A 17210-nucleotide genomic window follows, 5' to 3' on the forward strand; every position below is an offset into this window, starting at 1 on the left:
TTTCCCATACAATCTAACAAATTCCCAGGTTCTGAGAAGGTGACATCTTTGGAGGACCGTTATTCTTCATGCACAACGTAGGGATTGTGTGAGGTGATTCACATCTGCATCTCAGAGCAGGGAAACTGATGCAGGAGGATAGAGAGGCTCTGGTAAGCACAGCCCTAGAGCTCTGAATATCTTTCTTTATAGGGAAACAAGCAAAGATAATACATTACACTTAACCAGCACACTATCAGAGAGACCGGTGGTACGTAGCCCTCTTTGGAGCACAGACTACTGATGGGTTAGGGTCTGAGGCTCAAAAGCCTCGTTTTCTCTTCTGTAAGGCAAGAGAGTTCCCTTAGCTGGGAAGGATCTAAGTCCTGCCAGCCTGTTATCTCCCTGTAGCTGCTCTAATTTTAAAAAGGGATAAAATGGGGAGAGGTGTGGCTTAGGTGAAGACCCCAGAGCTAGGGGAAAGACAGGTCAGAATGGAAGCATGCATCCTGATCTGCCCTGATCAGGAGAGGGTGCACAGTGGCACCAAGAGAGTCTGTGTGAATCAATGGGACTGCACCAGGGAAAGGAACAGAGGGATCAGGGGATGGTGGGTTCATGGATCCCTGAGGAAGGGAAAAGTTTCCACTGTCTTTACCATAATCTCTCCTGGAGGAATTTCACTCAAAAGCTCAGTATGTAAAACAAGTGAAGAGAACCTTCTCCCATGGCTCCCTCCCTGAGCTGGCTTGTGGGAATAACTTCACCAGCCTTGTTTGGTGTGGGACTCGAGGTCCAGGGAGAGAAGGAATCTAACCAAGGCTGGAGCTAGAACCAAACCTAGAACCTGAAGTTCTTCAACCCTGAGGCTCTGTAAGAGCTGGGTAACCACACTGTTTTTCTCCAGTCCTATCTACCTAACTTGAAGAGATAACACTTTCCACAAGTGGTTATTAAATACTCTTTTGCATTTATCTATAAATATTCTTACCACACTTTTCTTTCTGGTGTCTGAGCCTCTGGAGGTGTACAAGCTGGACTTACTCATTCTATGCCTCCTTTGCTTAGTAACTGGCCCAGAGCAGACACATGAATGAATGAATGAATGAATAAATGAATGAATGAAGTTTGCTAGATAAATGCACAGATGAACTGATTTGGTAATAGTGAACTGGAACTTTTTTCTACTTAGAAGAATAGAGAAAAAGAATACATGGTGATAGAATTCATGCATTAATCGGTTTGTACAAAAGTGCTATATTTCATACTCTGTATCCTATGCTTTCCGTTTGCACAGCCTGGGTTACAGCTACAACAGAGCCTGGTTTAGTTGGCAGACCATAAGAATCCCAAGCCACAGCACCCTTGAGCGTATCTGCTCACTGTCCTTGTGTACTGTTCACCTGCTCAGCCATCCTTGGGCTGAGATGTTAGGTAGTGGCCCCTGGAACTTTCTCAGAGATTTTGCTGATCCCTGTGTGATTCTGTCTACCTATCTCTCTTACCCTAGGCCTCTGGGCCCTGGTGAACAACGCTGGAGTGGGCCTGCCCAGTGGTCCCAATGAATGGTTGACCAAGGAAGACTTTGTGAAAGTGATCAACATAAACCTGGTGGGGTTGATTGATGTCACCCTGAACATGCTGCCGATGATCAAAAAAGCCCGGGGCAGGGTGGTCAACATGTCCAGCTCTGGTGGCATTGTGGCTGTCATCGGTGGTGGTTACTGTGTCTCCAAGTTTGGTGTTGAGGCCTTCTCTGATAGCATCAGGTGACTGGGTCCTGGTACCAAGCCAGGTGGGGATCTTTGGGCTTTACCACAGTAATGGAGGCCCAAGAGTGACAGTGTGTGGGCAGAGTAGTTCGGGGGGAGGGAGGAACCTCAAGCAGTGGCTGGTGCCTTCTTCAAAGATCAAGAGAAGAAGTGAAAACTGTGTGGGGTGAGGATAGAAGACACCAGGTGGGTCTTCCCTTGGGTGGACCCAGAGTGAGGAAAACCCTGATAGTCCTGTAAGGGAGAGATAGCAGTAGCGAGGGAAGGATGGAGGAAGGAGGAGAGAGAGGGAGGGAAGGAGAAGGGGAAGGAGAAAGAGGGGGAAAGAATGAAAGAGGAGAGAGAAAGGAAAGGAAGAAGAGGGAGGGAAGGAGAGGGGGAGAGAGAGAAGAAAAGAGAAAGAAGGAGGAAGACAGACAGACAGACAGACAGACTTTCCAAACAGAGGGAGGCCTGGAGCAGAGGTGCATCTGGAAGCCCTCAGAAGATGCAGGCCTTTTACAGATCCCCTATTCCTTCGTCACATGGGTGATGGAGGGCTGAGTGGGAAGAACCCTGGAGGAGGGAAGGCCTTGGCCTAGATTCTTCACTGGCTTCCTGTTGTTTTTGCCTAATGCAAATTACCACAGACTACTGATCAGTTGGGGAAAGGACAGAAGCCCTAAGGAAGGCTTACTTGCATGAAGGCAGTATTGAAATTAGCTTTTATGACAGGATGAAACTTCCAGGTTCCCAGAGAGACAGGTCCTTCCGAATGTGTCTCTGATGCTTGTTATGAGACCAAACCAAATGCAACTCCTAATCTCACAGGCGCGAGCTTCATTTCTTCGGGGTGAAGGTCAGCATCATCGAGCCAGGGAACTACAAGACATCCATTCTGGGCCAAGAAGCTCTGGAATCACGCATGAAGAAGCTGTGGGATCGGCTGCCACAGGAGACCCGGGATAGCTATGGAGAGGAGTATTTCCAAACCTGTGAGTCTCCAGGCAGAAGCGGGTTCTCTGAAGATACGAAGGTTTGGGGTCACTGGCTGGATTTCAAGTTTATAGGTGATGAGGTCCAGCCCCAGGGATCATACATGCAGTTAGTAGCAAAGCCGGAGTTTTGAGATCAGAGCCCACATAGCAAAGCCACAGTGTGGGGAAAGGTAGGGTGTGTGGAGGGATACTGCCTGCTCCTGCCACTTGTCCTCCAACCATCAGGTGCAGGTAGATCTTGCACTGAGAAGAGAATTAGCAAAGTGACAAAGAGTGTGTGTGCCAAAGCCAGACTGCCTGCCTGCAAGCTGTCTTAAAACCTCATATGGATGTAGCTCAGGATGACCTTGAATTCTGAACATTTCTACCTCTGCTTCCCAAATGCTATAATCACAGGAGTCCACCAGGCTCCGCTCCAAACCACTGGTCATCTTATGCCTCAGTTTTTCATCTGTACATAGAGCCTATGGGACTGAGATATCCCAGTCAGTAAGATGCATACTGAGAACCTGAGTTTGTATCCCTGACACTCACATAAAAAGCAGGACACAATAGCACATAACTCAAATCCCAGAGAGCAGAAAAGGAGGGTCCATAAGGTCTGCTGCCAGTGAGCTCCAGGCCCAGTGAGAAACTGCCTCAAAAAACAAAAAGAAACAAGAGTTGAGGAAACCACTGGGCGTGTCATCCCAGGCAGGCCTCCACATGCCTCTGTTTCAAGATGCTGTGTGTATTACTGTGTAAACATAGCTTGCTAAAGAGGATGGTAAGTGTGTGGAACTGAGCCTAGACGGCTCGCATTCTCTCACCAAGTTAACAGGCGTCTCTGACCTTTGGAACCTGGAGGGTGGCAGAAGGCAATCTCAGTAGTTTGTCTAGTCCAGGGACATATGAACCAGTAGGGCACGTGAGTGGGCATGGTGAAGTGGCAGTGGAGAAAGAAATGCCAGTGGTAGGCATATCCTAATATGAGGGAGAAAGCCAGTCTGAGGATCGGAGGGCCCAATGTCCCCTTGGAGCATTCTGAAGCAGAGGTTTCAAAAGGGGCAGGTGCCATGAGACTTCCTTCTGTGGCGTTTCTGTTGTAACTACTAGGGCCTTGGGGGAGAAGTCTCCTGGGAAGACTCCTCCATAACTGCCCTTTGTGTGGGCAACTCTTGATGTTAACACACTATGACACAGTTAGCTGGCATGAGTCCTCTGGCTGCCTGCCAAGGAAGGCTGAGCTGGCCCTATGCATGTTCTTGAGGGAAGCAGCCATGTGCCCAGCCCTATTCCACTCCTTCTAAATGTCATTAGCTTGGGTCCCTGTGGCTGAGAGGTAATTTTTGTGCTATTTAGGTCAGATCTAAGTTATCCAGGTGCAGGTTTCAACTGTCTGCTGGAAAGTTAATTAACCTCTCAGTTTGTTTTCATTTATAATGAGTTATGGTGAGAATTCAGTTCACACACACAGATACACACATACACAAGACACACACAGACACACATACACCCACAGACACACAGACACATACATACACACATATATACACAAGACACACACACATACATACACACTGACACACACAGAGACATAAACACAGACACATGTACGTACACACAGACACACACAGACATACACATACACAAGACACACATATACACACACAGACACAGACACACAGAGACATACACACACAGACACACACAGACACACACAGAGAGAGACATACACACACAGACACACACATACACACACACACACATACATACACAAGACACACACACAGAGAGACATACACACACAGACACACACATACACCCACAGACAGACACACACATACATACACAAGACACACACAGAAGGAGACATACTCACACAGACACACACATACACCCACAAACACACACATACATACACAAGACACACAGAGACACACACACATACATATACACAGACACACACAGACACACACACATACATACACACAGACACAGACATACACAGAAACAGAGACTTGTAGAAACACCTGGTCCCTGTAAGAATAATCTGAATTCAAACTTTGTGGTTATGGTCATTCTATTCCTTTAGATTGTCTGGGACTCTGTGCTCAATCCCCAGGACCACACACACACACACACACACACACACTAGGAAAAATTGGGGAAGACAGGTGTGAAGGCTCACACTTGTAATTCCAGTATTTGAAAGACTGAGGCAGGAGGATTGCCATGAGTTTTGAGATCAGCCTAGGCTATATAGTGAGTTCCAGGCCAGCTTAAGATACAGAGTGAGATTTTGTCTTCAAAACAAAACCAAGCAAACAAAGGATTAATCTTCTGGTGGCTCATACTTCCCCAGCCTGTGGGAAATAATGCAGACCTTATCTGGGCCCTACTTGAAACAGTGAGTGTGTCCTTAGGAACATGCACTTGGGGACTGTATGTTGCCCTTGCCCCCATTCTCTCCATCCCTCCATCCCTCCTTCTCCATCTCTTTTCCATCCCTTGCTCCTTCTTGGACACCATGAGGAGAGCATTTTCACATTATGCCCTGATGTCTGACTTCATGGCAGGCGCAGAACAGCAGGACTGAGTCAAAATAACCTTTCTCTTTATGTTTTCCTCTCAGGGACAGAAAGATGACAATCATCTTTGCTGTTCTCTAAGGACCACGTTATTACAGATAATCAAAGCTTATGCCCCAGGTCAGACAGCTACTAAGTGATTTATTGTAGAAGAATTGGGCAGAATCTTTTTGTTGATCATCTAATAAAGCAGTAAAATTTCAGGACACAATTCTAGTGTTTAGAGAGAAAAATAAGATATTATAATAGTCCTGTAGATAGGTGTTTAGGTACGGGATACTGTGAATTGTGTGGGAGACTTGCTTTAAACACTGAATTGATCTTCTGATAGACAGGTTCCTTGGATAAAATTGAGGGGGGGGGTGAGGGAAGCACATTTTAAAAAATAATAACAAAGGCTTTTGTTCTATCCTCCTTTCACCCCCAATGTCTCAAACAGATACTGAAAAGTTGGTTAACCTGATGCGGTCGGCAGAGCGGAGAATCAGCGATGTCACCAACAGCATGGAACATGCCATTGTCTCCCGGAGCCCCCGAATCCGCTACAACCCTGGCCTGGATGTCAAGTTTCTCTATATCCCCCTGGCTAAGTTGCCCACCCCTATAACAGATTTCATCCTCAGCAGATACCTGCCAAAGCCAGCAGACAGTGTTTGAGTGGGTGAGCTCAAGGGGTAGCCAGTGGGGAGTAGGGGAGACAGCAAAAGACTGAGGAATCGCAAGGTGTTATTATATTTATATTGTGGGCAGAGAACAGCATGCTTGGATCAGTTCCACTGCAGGCTGATGTCTCCTCCCATCTGCTGGGGTCGCCAGAAACCTGATGTGGCTCCTGCTGATTTAGAGAGTAGTGGCATCCAAGACACCTCCCCAGGCAGGTACTAATAATGGTCCTGGCCCTGGAAAGGTCAAAGAGAAGAAAGCTGGCTTCTGTTGAATGACAAGCTGTCACCACCTCCGTAAAGCACCACGGGACAATCTAGCCCACAGGAGACTCTCCCTCCTCACAGGTCCTCTGAGTAGGCGCTGATCTGTGTATACATGAAATGTGTAACATGGCCGCAAGGCCTGCCAGAGCATATTCAGAGAAGGTTTTAAGTAGTTTTCTTTTCTTTGCATTTCTCTGTCTGTAGGTGATTGGGATCCATATAACGCTTGCTTCTTTAATCACCATTGATTAATGTTTTGAGTATTTATTGAGCACTTACTACCAGCACCAAAGCTCTGGGGGGTATGTGAGGATGATGAAAGCATGAACTTTTTTTTATTGTTTATCTTGTGGTTTACTTTGTTACAATAGCTAGCAGCAGAAATAGGACAGTGACAGAAGGGACAAAAATCAGGAAAAAAAAATTTTTGAAGGACCCTGGAGTTCAATAGTTCCCAAACTCAGATGTTTATCATGATCACTCAGTTCCTTAAAATGCAGATGGAGGCTGGAGAGATGGCTCAGAGGTTAAGAGCACTTGTGCCTCACAAAATCTGGGTTAGATTCCCAGTATCCACACGGTGTCTTACAGCCTCTGGAATTCCAGTTCCAGGGGATCTGATGCCCTCTTCTGACCTCCACAGGTACCAAGCATGCATGTAATGTGTATAGACGCATGCAGGCAAAAACATGCATACACATAAGAAGATAAATCTTTTAAAAATGAGTGTGTAACGAGGCTGAGCACGGCACCTCATGCCTGTCATCCCAGCACTTGCGGGACTGAGAGAGGAGGATTTTTGTGAGATTACAAAATGAGACACTGCCTCAAGAAACAAACCCCAGGACACAAACAAAAAAGTCATAGGAACCCCAATGTTAGAAAATCTGATTCAAAAGACCTAAGGCAGAGCCCAGAACTATGAATTGTGTACCAATGACCTAAATGTCCCTGCACACCTGGGAGCCAATGATAGTCCTGCAGGAGAAGCAGCCAATAGGCTCAGAGTGAGAAGTCATTTTCCCAAAGGCCCCCAGCTAAGTGGCCAAACAGAACCCTTTTCCAGCAGCAGGGGATGAACTGTTTGTAACATCTTCAAATAAGCCATAGAACTAAATAATTCATATCTTTAAAAATAGCAAAAAAACAACAACAACAACAACCTTCTGGATTATATGAGCTTTTGATGAAAAACTACTTTTTTGATCAAGCTGATATACTGAGTATCGAACCCAGAGCATTCTAGGCAAGCACCCGCCACTGAGCTATACCCCAGCCCTCGGATTTTCAATTAGCTTACTCAGAAGCTCAGGCTGGCCTTGAACTTGCTATAACTTTCAATATTCCCTCAAACTCATGATTCTCCTGCCTCTGCTCCCAGAGTGCTATGATTACAGACATGTGCCACCAGTCCCAACAATAACTGTAAATAAATAAATGCATGTAATGTGTATAGACGCATGCAGGCAAAAACATGCATACACATAAGAAGATAAATCTTTTAAAAATGAGTGTGTAACGAGGCTGAGCACGGCACCTCATGCCTGTCATCCCAGCACTTGCGGGACTGAGAGAGGAGGATTTTTGTGAGATTACAAAATGAGACACTGCCTCAAGAAACAAACCCCAGGACACAAACAAAAAAGTAAATAAATAGTTCAAAATAAATAAATAAATAGTTCAAAATGTTGCTGTTTGTGTAATAAAGGTCAAATGTGATTATTTAAAATCAAAATGTCTTTAATTTATGTCATCAACTTCTGGCTGAGGTTGAAGATAAATATGACTTAGTTGTTTCTTTCTACAAAGCCTTTGCAAATAAGGCAACTGTCACAGTTTCTAGGAGTTAACACATAGATACATCTGACCTGGAAAAGGGACACACTGTATAATCTACTACAATCTGTTACATCTATTCCTAGCACCAAATTCAAGCCTGGGTAATGGTGCAATACCTTTAACTGCATCTCTGAGAAGGTAGAGACAAGAAGATCTGGAGTTTTAAGTCACCCTCTGTTACGTGTGTTTGAGGCCAGCTTGGATCACATGAGACCACCCTGTCACAAACAAATGACACAACAATTGCACTGTAAGGAAACTGTTCGACAATATTCTGAGATGTTCATGAGTATACTCTCCCAGGTTCCTTTCCGTTCCCCACTCAAGTAAGTAGGTAAAGTGAGACTTTACTTAGAGCGAGATGCTTGACAAAACACGGAGATGTCCTTCCTTGGCTTTTCTTTTCCCCAACTCTGAGGTTGTTAGAGAAATTATAGACTTTGGAGAATGAAGTACAAATAATATTATTTCTAGACAGGGCCTTATCTCCAGGAAGCTGTTCTTCCTCCAAAAACATGGCTGGTAAGAAAAGAGGGTTAAGGCTTCTGGGGGAGTTTCTGGAAGCACTTTGGGAAGTGTAGAGCCTAGAGAGAATCGCTGCTTGCTGAGTGCCTATGTTCAGGTATATGACAGCCTGGGTAGCGTCAGAAAATATTCATATGTCCCATTCTACACTGCAGGAAGGCAGCAGGAATAACTCAGCAGAGGGAATATGCAAGGCCTGAACAACCTGTGTAGGTAGGAGATTTCATTGTAGAAGCTGAGACTGTAGCTCAGTGGTAGAGCACCTGCCTCGAATGCAAGCAATCCAGGGCTCAACCTCAAGCACTTCAGCAAGAAAAAAACAGTTCAGTGTTTTAGTCTAAAAGCTACCCCTCTGTGAGGATCAGAGGATGCCCCCAGTGAATGTTAACGGTGTGAATGAAGTCCCAAGCGAACATGTATCATTGATGGGGACCAATGCGTAAGAACAATGGTAACTCAAAGTCTTCTTCTGATCCACATGAACGTTGAAAGCTTGTGTAAAATCTGGGGACCTCAGCTTCCTTCTCCAATGTTTACAGTCTGAGACTTCTCCCCTACAGAAACCTCCACCAAGACTAGCTAACAGCTAGCTAGCTCCCTGTGCACTACAAAATAAATGATTTCCATTCTGGGATTGTTACGTTATAGCAGGTGCCACTCGTGTCCAACACCAGCTTTTCTGTACTTCTGTCTCTGTTTCTTTTTCTTCTTTCTCATGCCCCAGACAAGTTTCCAGGACCAAGTAGTGCTGGAAAAGATACATGTCCACCTCAGGGTTGAAGTATTGCTTTGAACTTTGTGGCACTTACCTGCTTCAATGTTATATTTTACTTCATCTCATGTTAGGACTATGATCTTTTTTGTAGCTATTTTTCTAGTTTTAAGTGGCTTTTCTTCTTCTTGGTGCTTAGTATAATTTTTACTAATTGTTAAATCAGAATACAAAGGAACAGGTTTTTCCATTTAAAAGAAATATTATTTCTTTTAAACATATTTTTAGGCTGGGTGTAGTGGCCCAGCCTTCATGTCTTTAATCCTAACAAGTCAGGAGACAGAGGCAGGTGGATCTCTGTGTGTTCAAGGCTAGCCTGGTCTACATAGTGAATATAGGACAGACAGAGCTACATAGTGAGACCCTGTCTTAGGAAAAAAAAAACTAATGTTTTTATTTAATCTTTGAGAGTGTCATACAATGTATTTCTGTCATACTCATCTCGTCCCTCAGTTCCTCCCAGATCATTCTCCATCTTCCTAGCCAACTTCATATTCTTTCTCTATCTTAAAACAAAACAGGAATTCAGTTTGTGTTAGCAGACTACTCATGGGATAGGATTTGCCCTGGAGACTGGTCAATATGCCAGATGTCACTCCTTGAAGAAAGCTGACTCCCTGTCCCAGCAGTGATGAGATGCTGACAGCTCCTCAGTGAGCCATGCCCACTTCCCCTTGCCCACACTGGAATTTCACCTGGCTTGAGCTTGTGCAGGTCTTGTGTGTGCTCTCACAAGCTCTGTTAGTTCACACGTGCACCTACCCTGCTGTCTGGAAAAGTTTCCCTGAAGTCGTCTACACCTCTGGCTCTTAATTCTGCCTGCTCTTCCTTGTAGATCCCTGAACCTTGGAGGACTGGGCATTTCCATGTCTTTTCTCTGTATATTGACCAGTTGTGAGTTTCTGTGAATTGTCTTCTCCTGAAGGAAGATAAGGGTTAAATGATGCAATGATTTATGGTTATTGCATTAAATTATTAAGAGATGTTTTATTGGCTTTGTCCACTTAGCAGAATAATAGTAGTAGATTTCCCCTAGGGACCATGACATATCTAGTCACAGATTCGTGGCCTCATTGACAGCGTCAGATATGCAGGCCTTCAAGCCCGTTTGAAAATGACATTTGTACCACTATTTCATTGGGGCATATCTCACCAGGCAGGCTGCCATTATAACCTGTAGGGTTCAGAGCTGAGTGAAATTTAGAGCTGACTTTTCTCCTCTGGCCACCTACACAGCACTTTCCAGCACTGTGAATACTTGCCAGTAGGTACCAGCTAGATTTCTTCACGTTTTATGATTCAAGTAGGTGGTGTCTTCAGCAACAGGGTCCTGCCATCAGGTTCTGGAGGTGACCAATAGCACTGGCACTAACTGTAATATCTGAGGCAGGGTTCTCTGGGAACCTGCTGACCAACAACTCAAAAAGCGATAACCCATTCTGTATACTGGAGGTTTTATTTGGTAATGTCTAGAGTCTAGTTGAGGTATCGTCCTCTGTAGGGTTTTACTGCTGTGAACAGACACCATGACCAAGGCAACTCTTATAAGGACAACACTTAATTGGGGCTGGCTTACAGGTTCAGAGGTTCAGTTCATTATCAAGACAGGAGCATGGCAGCATCCAGGCAAGCATGGAGGAGCTGAGAGTTCTATATCTTCATCTGGAGGCTTCTAGGAAAATACTGTCTTCCAGGCAGCTAACAAGGTCTTAAAGCCCACGCCCACAGTGACACACCTACTCCAACAAGGCCATACCTCCTAATAGCTTCCCTGGACTAAGCATCACATCCTCCCTGAGTAGTGTAACTCCACTCCAAGTTGTTTGATTACATATAATAAATGTTATAAATGTATATTAAGAAGCATTTACAGCAGTAAGATTCCATATGGCTCTTTTTCAAAGGCCCTTAGTGCTAGTTATCCCTTCCTCAGGCTCATTTTTACTAATTTTAACTTTGTTCTTTGACACTTTCATACATGTTAGAAGTGCATTTTACATCATTCTCACCTGCTAGCCTCAGTCCTCCCTAAAAATGCTCTTCCATGATCCTGTCTTAAAAGTTCACATACTCAGCACTTTGTCACATACTCAACACTTTCATCACTTACTCAGCATTCTCATTACTTACTCAGCACTTTCATCACTTACTCAGCACTTTCTTCACCTACTCAGCATTTTCTTCACTTACTCAGCACTTTCATCACTTACTCAGCACTTTCATCACTTACTCAGCATTCTCATTACTTACTCAGCACTTTCATCACTTACTCAGCACTTTCATCACTTACTCAGCACTTTCTTCACTTACTCAGCACTTTCATCACTTACTCAGCACTTTCTTCACTTACTCAGCACTTTCTTCACTTAGCATTCTCAACACTTACTCAGTATTCTCATCATTTACTCAGCATTCTCATCACTTACTCAGCATTCTCATCACTTACTCAGCATTCTCATCACTTACTCAGCATTTTCATCACTTACTCAGCATTCTCATCACTTATTCAACACTTTCATCACTTACTCAGCATTCTCATCACTTACTCAGCATTCTCATCACTTAACATTCCCATCACTTACTCAGTGTTCACATCACTGCACCTCTCAAGCGTTTAAAGCAGAGAGTGATGTAATCTGATTTACATATATTTAAATTAATGTGTTTACTACCCTTGGTTTGTTGTACAGCATAAAAGGTTTCATTGTGACATTTTCACACACACAAAAAAAAATCCATACAGGAAAAAATTACATAAAAACAAATATATTTATTTAAGTGTACAATTTAATGAAGATTTTGGGGGGGGTTGTTGTTTGGTTTTTTGTTTTTCTTTTTCAGTGCTGGGGGTCAAACCCAGATCCTTGCACTCATGTTCCACCATTGAACTACACCCCAGCTCCCAAGTCTTGCAATATAAAAACACCTAGCAATAGCACCTATGGGAATGCAGGCTGATTCTGTCGTTCTAGAAAATTCTCCTGTCCACCTAGAGCTCTGATCTCCATCCTCCCCACCCTAGTCCTTCCAGGTTTGCTCTGCACCACCTTACCATTAGGAAGGTCCACACAGAGTGGATGAATTGGAATGAACTATAGAGACAAGCAAATCCAGAGCTAATGAGAGATATGTCACAATTAGAAAAATAAATAATAATTAGCATTCATTGGACAGAGCTGGTCTCAAGCACCAGGTTGTTTCCCACAAAACCCATTTAAAAAAAAATTGTTTAAATCTCTGCAACAAGTACCCGGATGTTGCTCATAATTTACAGAGGAAGAAACCGAGGCTCAGGGTCGTTAAGCAATCTGCACATGTTTAGAGTTGGTGAGCATAGTCACACCTCTAGCCCTGTGGAGTTTGAAGTCCCGACACTCTCCAACAGCAAGTCCCCCCAGAGTGCTGATCCCATGCCAGGAAGGGTTAATGTTCTAGCTTTGATGAGAAAGAGCCTAGGCCCAGAGAGAGAGTGTCATTAGCTACCCTACAAGGTCGAGCAGAGCAAACTCTCAGTTCTAGCCCACCGTTCTTTACCACATACCTTGCTTTATTTCTTCTTTGTCCAACCATTTAAGGCCAGCAGGGAGTAATGGGGCTCGCTTCTATTTCCACAATGCTTCCCCTTATAGCTTTTCTTGAGCCGTTCTTCCCGCTCACTCTTTAGGAGCCCCTGACCCTCCAGGGACTTCTCTTTTCTGGGGTTTATGAGGTCCCTTTGGAACTTCAGTAGGTTCCCAGACTCTTCCCCAACATCAAGGTGGAAGGAAAAAATAAAAGCCCAAGTGCTCCAAAGCTGCTGCTCCTGCCTGGTCAGCTTGTTAGATACTTCTACACAAGGACAGAGTACTCACTGCCTCTGCACTCAATCAAACACATACAGCAAACTCAGAATAGCGAGCAAAATGTTCCCTTTGGAATTTCTCATGTGATGCAGGAGATGAAAATGAGCTTCAAGAAAACAATTTCAGAAGCAGAGCTGAGACCCTACTGACAACCTATCAGAGAGGGCTTTGTACATGAGGAGCTGATTGACAGCCTATCAGAGGGCTTTGTACATGAGGCGCTGACTGACAGCCTATCAGAGGGCTTTGTACATGAGGAGTTGACTGACAGCCTATCAAAGGGCTTTGTACATGAGCGCTAACTGACAGCCTATCAGAGGGCTTTGTATATGAGGTACTGACAACCTACCAAATGACTTTGTACATGAGGAGCGGTGACTAATCTCTGAAAGTAATTCTCTTTAATTTTGCTGGGAAAGAAAGATCTAAATTTTTTATCTTTATTTCTTTAAAATTAAAAACAATTTATGTATTGAGTATACTTGCACGTGTGCGTGCATATGCACACACACACACATACTGGATCACCCTCGGGGGGCCAGAGGACAACTTCCAGGCGATGGTTTTCTCCTACCATGTGGGTCTCAGATATTAAACCCAGATCTGAATGTTTGGTGGCAAATGCATTTACCCACTGAACTGCCTCACCAGCCCATTTGTGGATCTCACTACTGAAGGAGAAGCAGCCTAGCATGATGCTCTAGCACATTGGGTGTCGAGGCAGGTGCCGGAGAGCCACCACGGAGACACTGATGGTTTAATGGTGAGATGCAACTCAGCTTTTGAGAGCCTGCTGGACAGACAGCTGAGCGTGTAAGGCTTGTAGCTGCTGACTGGGAAATGGTGACCCGTGAATGTCACCAAGACAACGAGCAGCAGGCACTTGTAGCTGTCCAGAGACTGAAGCACAGAGGAGAGAACTAGATCTGATGTTGGTTTGTTTTCTCCTAATCTGCATGCCCCCTTTATTCCAAACAGCCCCTCAAGGAGATAGCACCAATGTTCATAATAAGAAAGAGGCATCAAAATAGTAATTTGGTTCCTGCCCCATTCTTAGTGTTGAACCCCGCACCTTGTACATGCTAGACAAGTTTTCTATCACCGACCTACAGTCTCTGCCCATGAGTTTTGCTCTTACTGCATGCTTTGGATCCAAGAAGAGATGTAATTCCAGATAGCTGTTATCTTTGGGATGTGGCCACAATTGTGTGCCATATATAAGTACAAGCTATATACATCTGCAGAACATCATGGTTTAATCAAGCACCTTTGTATACGGCATCCATGTCTTATTGAAAGGAACTTGACTTCATGCTAGATCTTTTTAGTATTCTGTTGTTTGTTTTATGAGACAGAATTTCACTCTGTAGCCTATGGTAACCTGAAACTCACTGTGTAACCCAGGCTGGCCTCAACCCTAAGGCAAACCTCCCATCTTGGCCTCCCAAGTGCTATGATTATAGGCGTGAGTTGCCACACCCAGTTAATGTGAGCATTTTTTGAATGGGATTTACCTCCCCATCCCAGGTCTTTGCTCATAGCTCTGACACATGCTGTTGCAATCATATATGAGAGTTGAAATCCAGATTCCTGCGTGCTCTTGGTCAAGTTATTAATTCCTCCTGAGTCAGTGCCCTTCTCAGTGAAATAGGAATAACAGTGTCTCCCCAGGAGGCAATGGTAGAGCCCATGTGATATAACACATCACAGAAAAAACTTTGTAAAAGAAGAGGGGAGACGGCTCCATTTAGGCAAGTGCATGAGCCTGAATTCAGATCCTCCAAACCCACATCAAAGGCTGCATCGGGCTACATGTGTGTGTAATGTACACTCAGAGGTGGACCTGAGCAGGCAGCTCTCCAGAGCTCTGGGCAATTCAGTGAGTGCCCTGGTCCAGTGAGAAACTCCGTTTCAAATGAGTAATGAAGGAAGACACTAGACATCAACCTTTGACTCCATGCACATGTGCATGTGTGCGTGCAGAGAGAGAGAGAGAGAGAGAGAGACAGAGAGAGACAGAGAGAGACAGGGAGACAGAGAGAGAGACAGAGAGACAGAGACAGAGAGACAGAGAGACAGAGAGACAGAGAGACAGAGAGAGGCAGAGAAAGAGGCAGAGAAAGAGAGAATGGGGTTGGAACTCACAGGCCAGGATCAGCACCTTGTCTTCTGTGCAATAGGGAGCCAGTTTATGTGGAGAGAAAGCTGTTGTCTTTACACACACATACACACACACACACTCACACCACAATTTCCCTTGTCCATCCTAAAGTTGTCTGATACCTGGATCAGCATCCAGCATGTTAGTTGGGCAATTAGAAAAGGAAGAAGGCAGTGAGCAGTGGTGATGGCCCCAGACTTCACAGGAGGAAGGTGTAAGAATAATTAGGAAGGATTATGTGACTAAACACTTGAAACCTCTTCCTCAGAGCAGGCCACGCTTGCCTTTCAAAGGATACCTTAACATCACAGTCATGGAAGAAGACTTCCTGGGGTTAAATCTCCCTCTGTCATTTATTCGCTGTGACCTTGAACAAAGTATTAACCGCTCTGCGCTTCATTTTTCTCTCACACAAATCAAGGGTAATGATAGTATCAATTTCACGGGGTTATTATAAAGATTAAAGCGAGTAATAAGTAAAGTACACAGAACAGGGCACAGCCTGCAGTCAGCAATGTTATGTCTTACCCTGAAGTGTTGCTGGATTGCCTCAGGGTGGCTGAGAAGACACTGAGGAGGGCTGTGATGGACAGACCCTCCCCTCAGTGACGCAGACACCGCTGCACCTGCACCGCTTGCTTCTGCCCAGCTGAGGCTCCAGGTTTCATCTCTCTTCATCGTGAGATCATTTCTGTTCTGTGTCCCTCCTTGTTGCCTATCCCCTGCTCCAACAGGTGGGAGAACTGGAGTTCCTGAGAATTGAAAGTTCCTTCAAGGAGATCTTCTCTGACAAGAAACAGAGAAGTAGAGTCAAGAGAATCCACCCACCGGGGCTGAGGAGATACTGCTGTCTGTTTTGACAGCATGGGGACCCAAGTTCAAGCTCCAGAACCCACAGCTTACAAAGCTGCATGAACCCAGCATGGTGCTCCTCACTTTTAACTCCAGCGGTCAGGAGGCAGAGGCAGGTGGGGCTCTGTGAATCCAAGGAGAGCCTGGTCTACACAGTGATTCCAGGACAGCCAGGGCTATGTCAAGAGACCCTGTCTTAAGAACAATTTTTTTTAATTAAAAATGTAGGTGTGATCGTTCTTGATTATAAGCCCAGTGCTGGGGAGGGGGTGACAGGTGGTTCCCTGGGGCTTGCTGGTCAGCCCATTTGATGAGTTCTAGGCTGATATGAGACATAGAAACATTGTTTCAAAAGACAAAGTGGGTGGTTTCTGACGAACAGCACCCAAAGTTGTCTTCTAGCCTCTGCTCATGTACATGCACACACGAAGATGCAGAACAGACATACGAGAGAGACTGAGAGAGAGGGAGGGAGACAGACAGACAGACAGACAGACTGACTGATGGATAGACCAACAGATGTATGGATGCAGAGAGACAGAGTCCATTTATTGTAAAGATGAGAGAAAATACTTAAGTAGAAAAAAGAATGTCACAAGTGAGGGCTTTTGGCTTCTGTCCACCCCTTATCCTCCTCCTAAGACTGAGTGCCTCTTCACAGAGGCACTGGCCAGCAGGTTCCATCTTTATCTATTTTCTGTTGCTAATAACAAATCATTGTCCTAGTTGAGTTTTTTTTGTTTTGTTTTTGTTTGGGTTTGGGGTTTGGTTTTTATCAACTTGGCATGTGCTAGAGTCATTTAGGAAAAGGAACCTTAGTTGAGGAAGAAAAAAATATCAAATTGCTTATAGGCAAATCTGTAGGGCATTTTCTTGATTAGTGATTAATAATGGAGGGCCTAGCTGTGTGTGGTGTGGCCTCTAGGGCAGGTGGTCCTGGGGTGTGTAAGAAAGCACTTGCTGAGTTCTAGCTAAAGAAAGGGGGTAAGTAA

At 44.7% G+C, this 17210-nt stretch overlaps 1 protein-coding gene across 2 annotated transcripts in view; it reads left to right on the forward strand.

Moving 5' to 3' along the window:
• Nucleotides 1-7946, forward strand: part of Sdr9c7 (short chain dehydrogenase/reductase family 9C member 7) — a 37550-nt gene extending 29604 nt beyond the window's left edge. For both annotated transcript variants that reach the window (XM_076920555.1, XM_076920554.1), the window contains 3 exons: nucleotides 1490-1748; nucleotides 2562-2725; nucleotides 5738-7946. In XM_076920555.1, coding sequence (XP_076776670.1) covers nucleotides 1490-1748; nucleotides 2562-2725; nucleotides 5738-5955 — 641 coding nt within the window. In that variant the 3' untranslated portion in view covers nucleotides 5956-7946. The remainder of the gene's footprint in view (nucleotides 1-1489; nucleotides 1749-2561; nucleotides 2726-5737) is intronic.
• Nucleotides 7947-17210: the final 9264 nt, after the last annotated feature.

Source organism: Arvicanthis niloticus, chromosome 22 (assembly GCF_011762505.2).
Source record: "Arvicanthis niloticus isolate mArvNil1 chromosome 22, mArvNil1.pat.X, whole genome shotgun sequence".
Taxonomy (NCBI): domain Eukaryota; kingdom Metazoa; phylum Chordata; class Mammalia; order Rodentia; family Muridae; genus Arvicanthis; species Arvicanthis niloticus.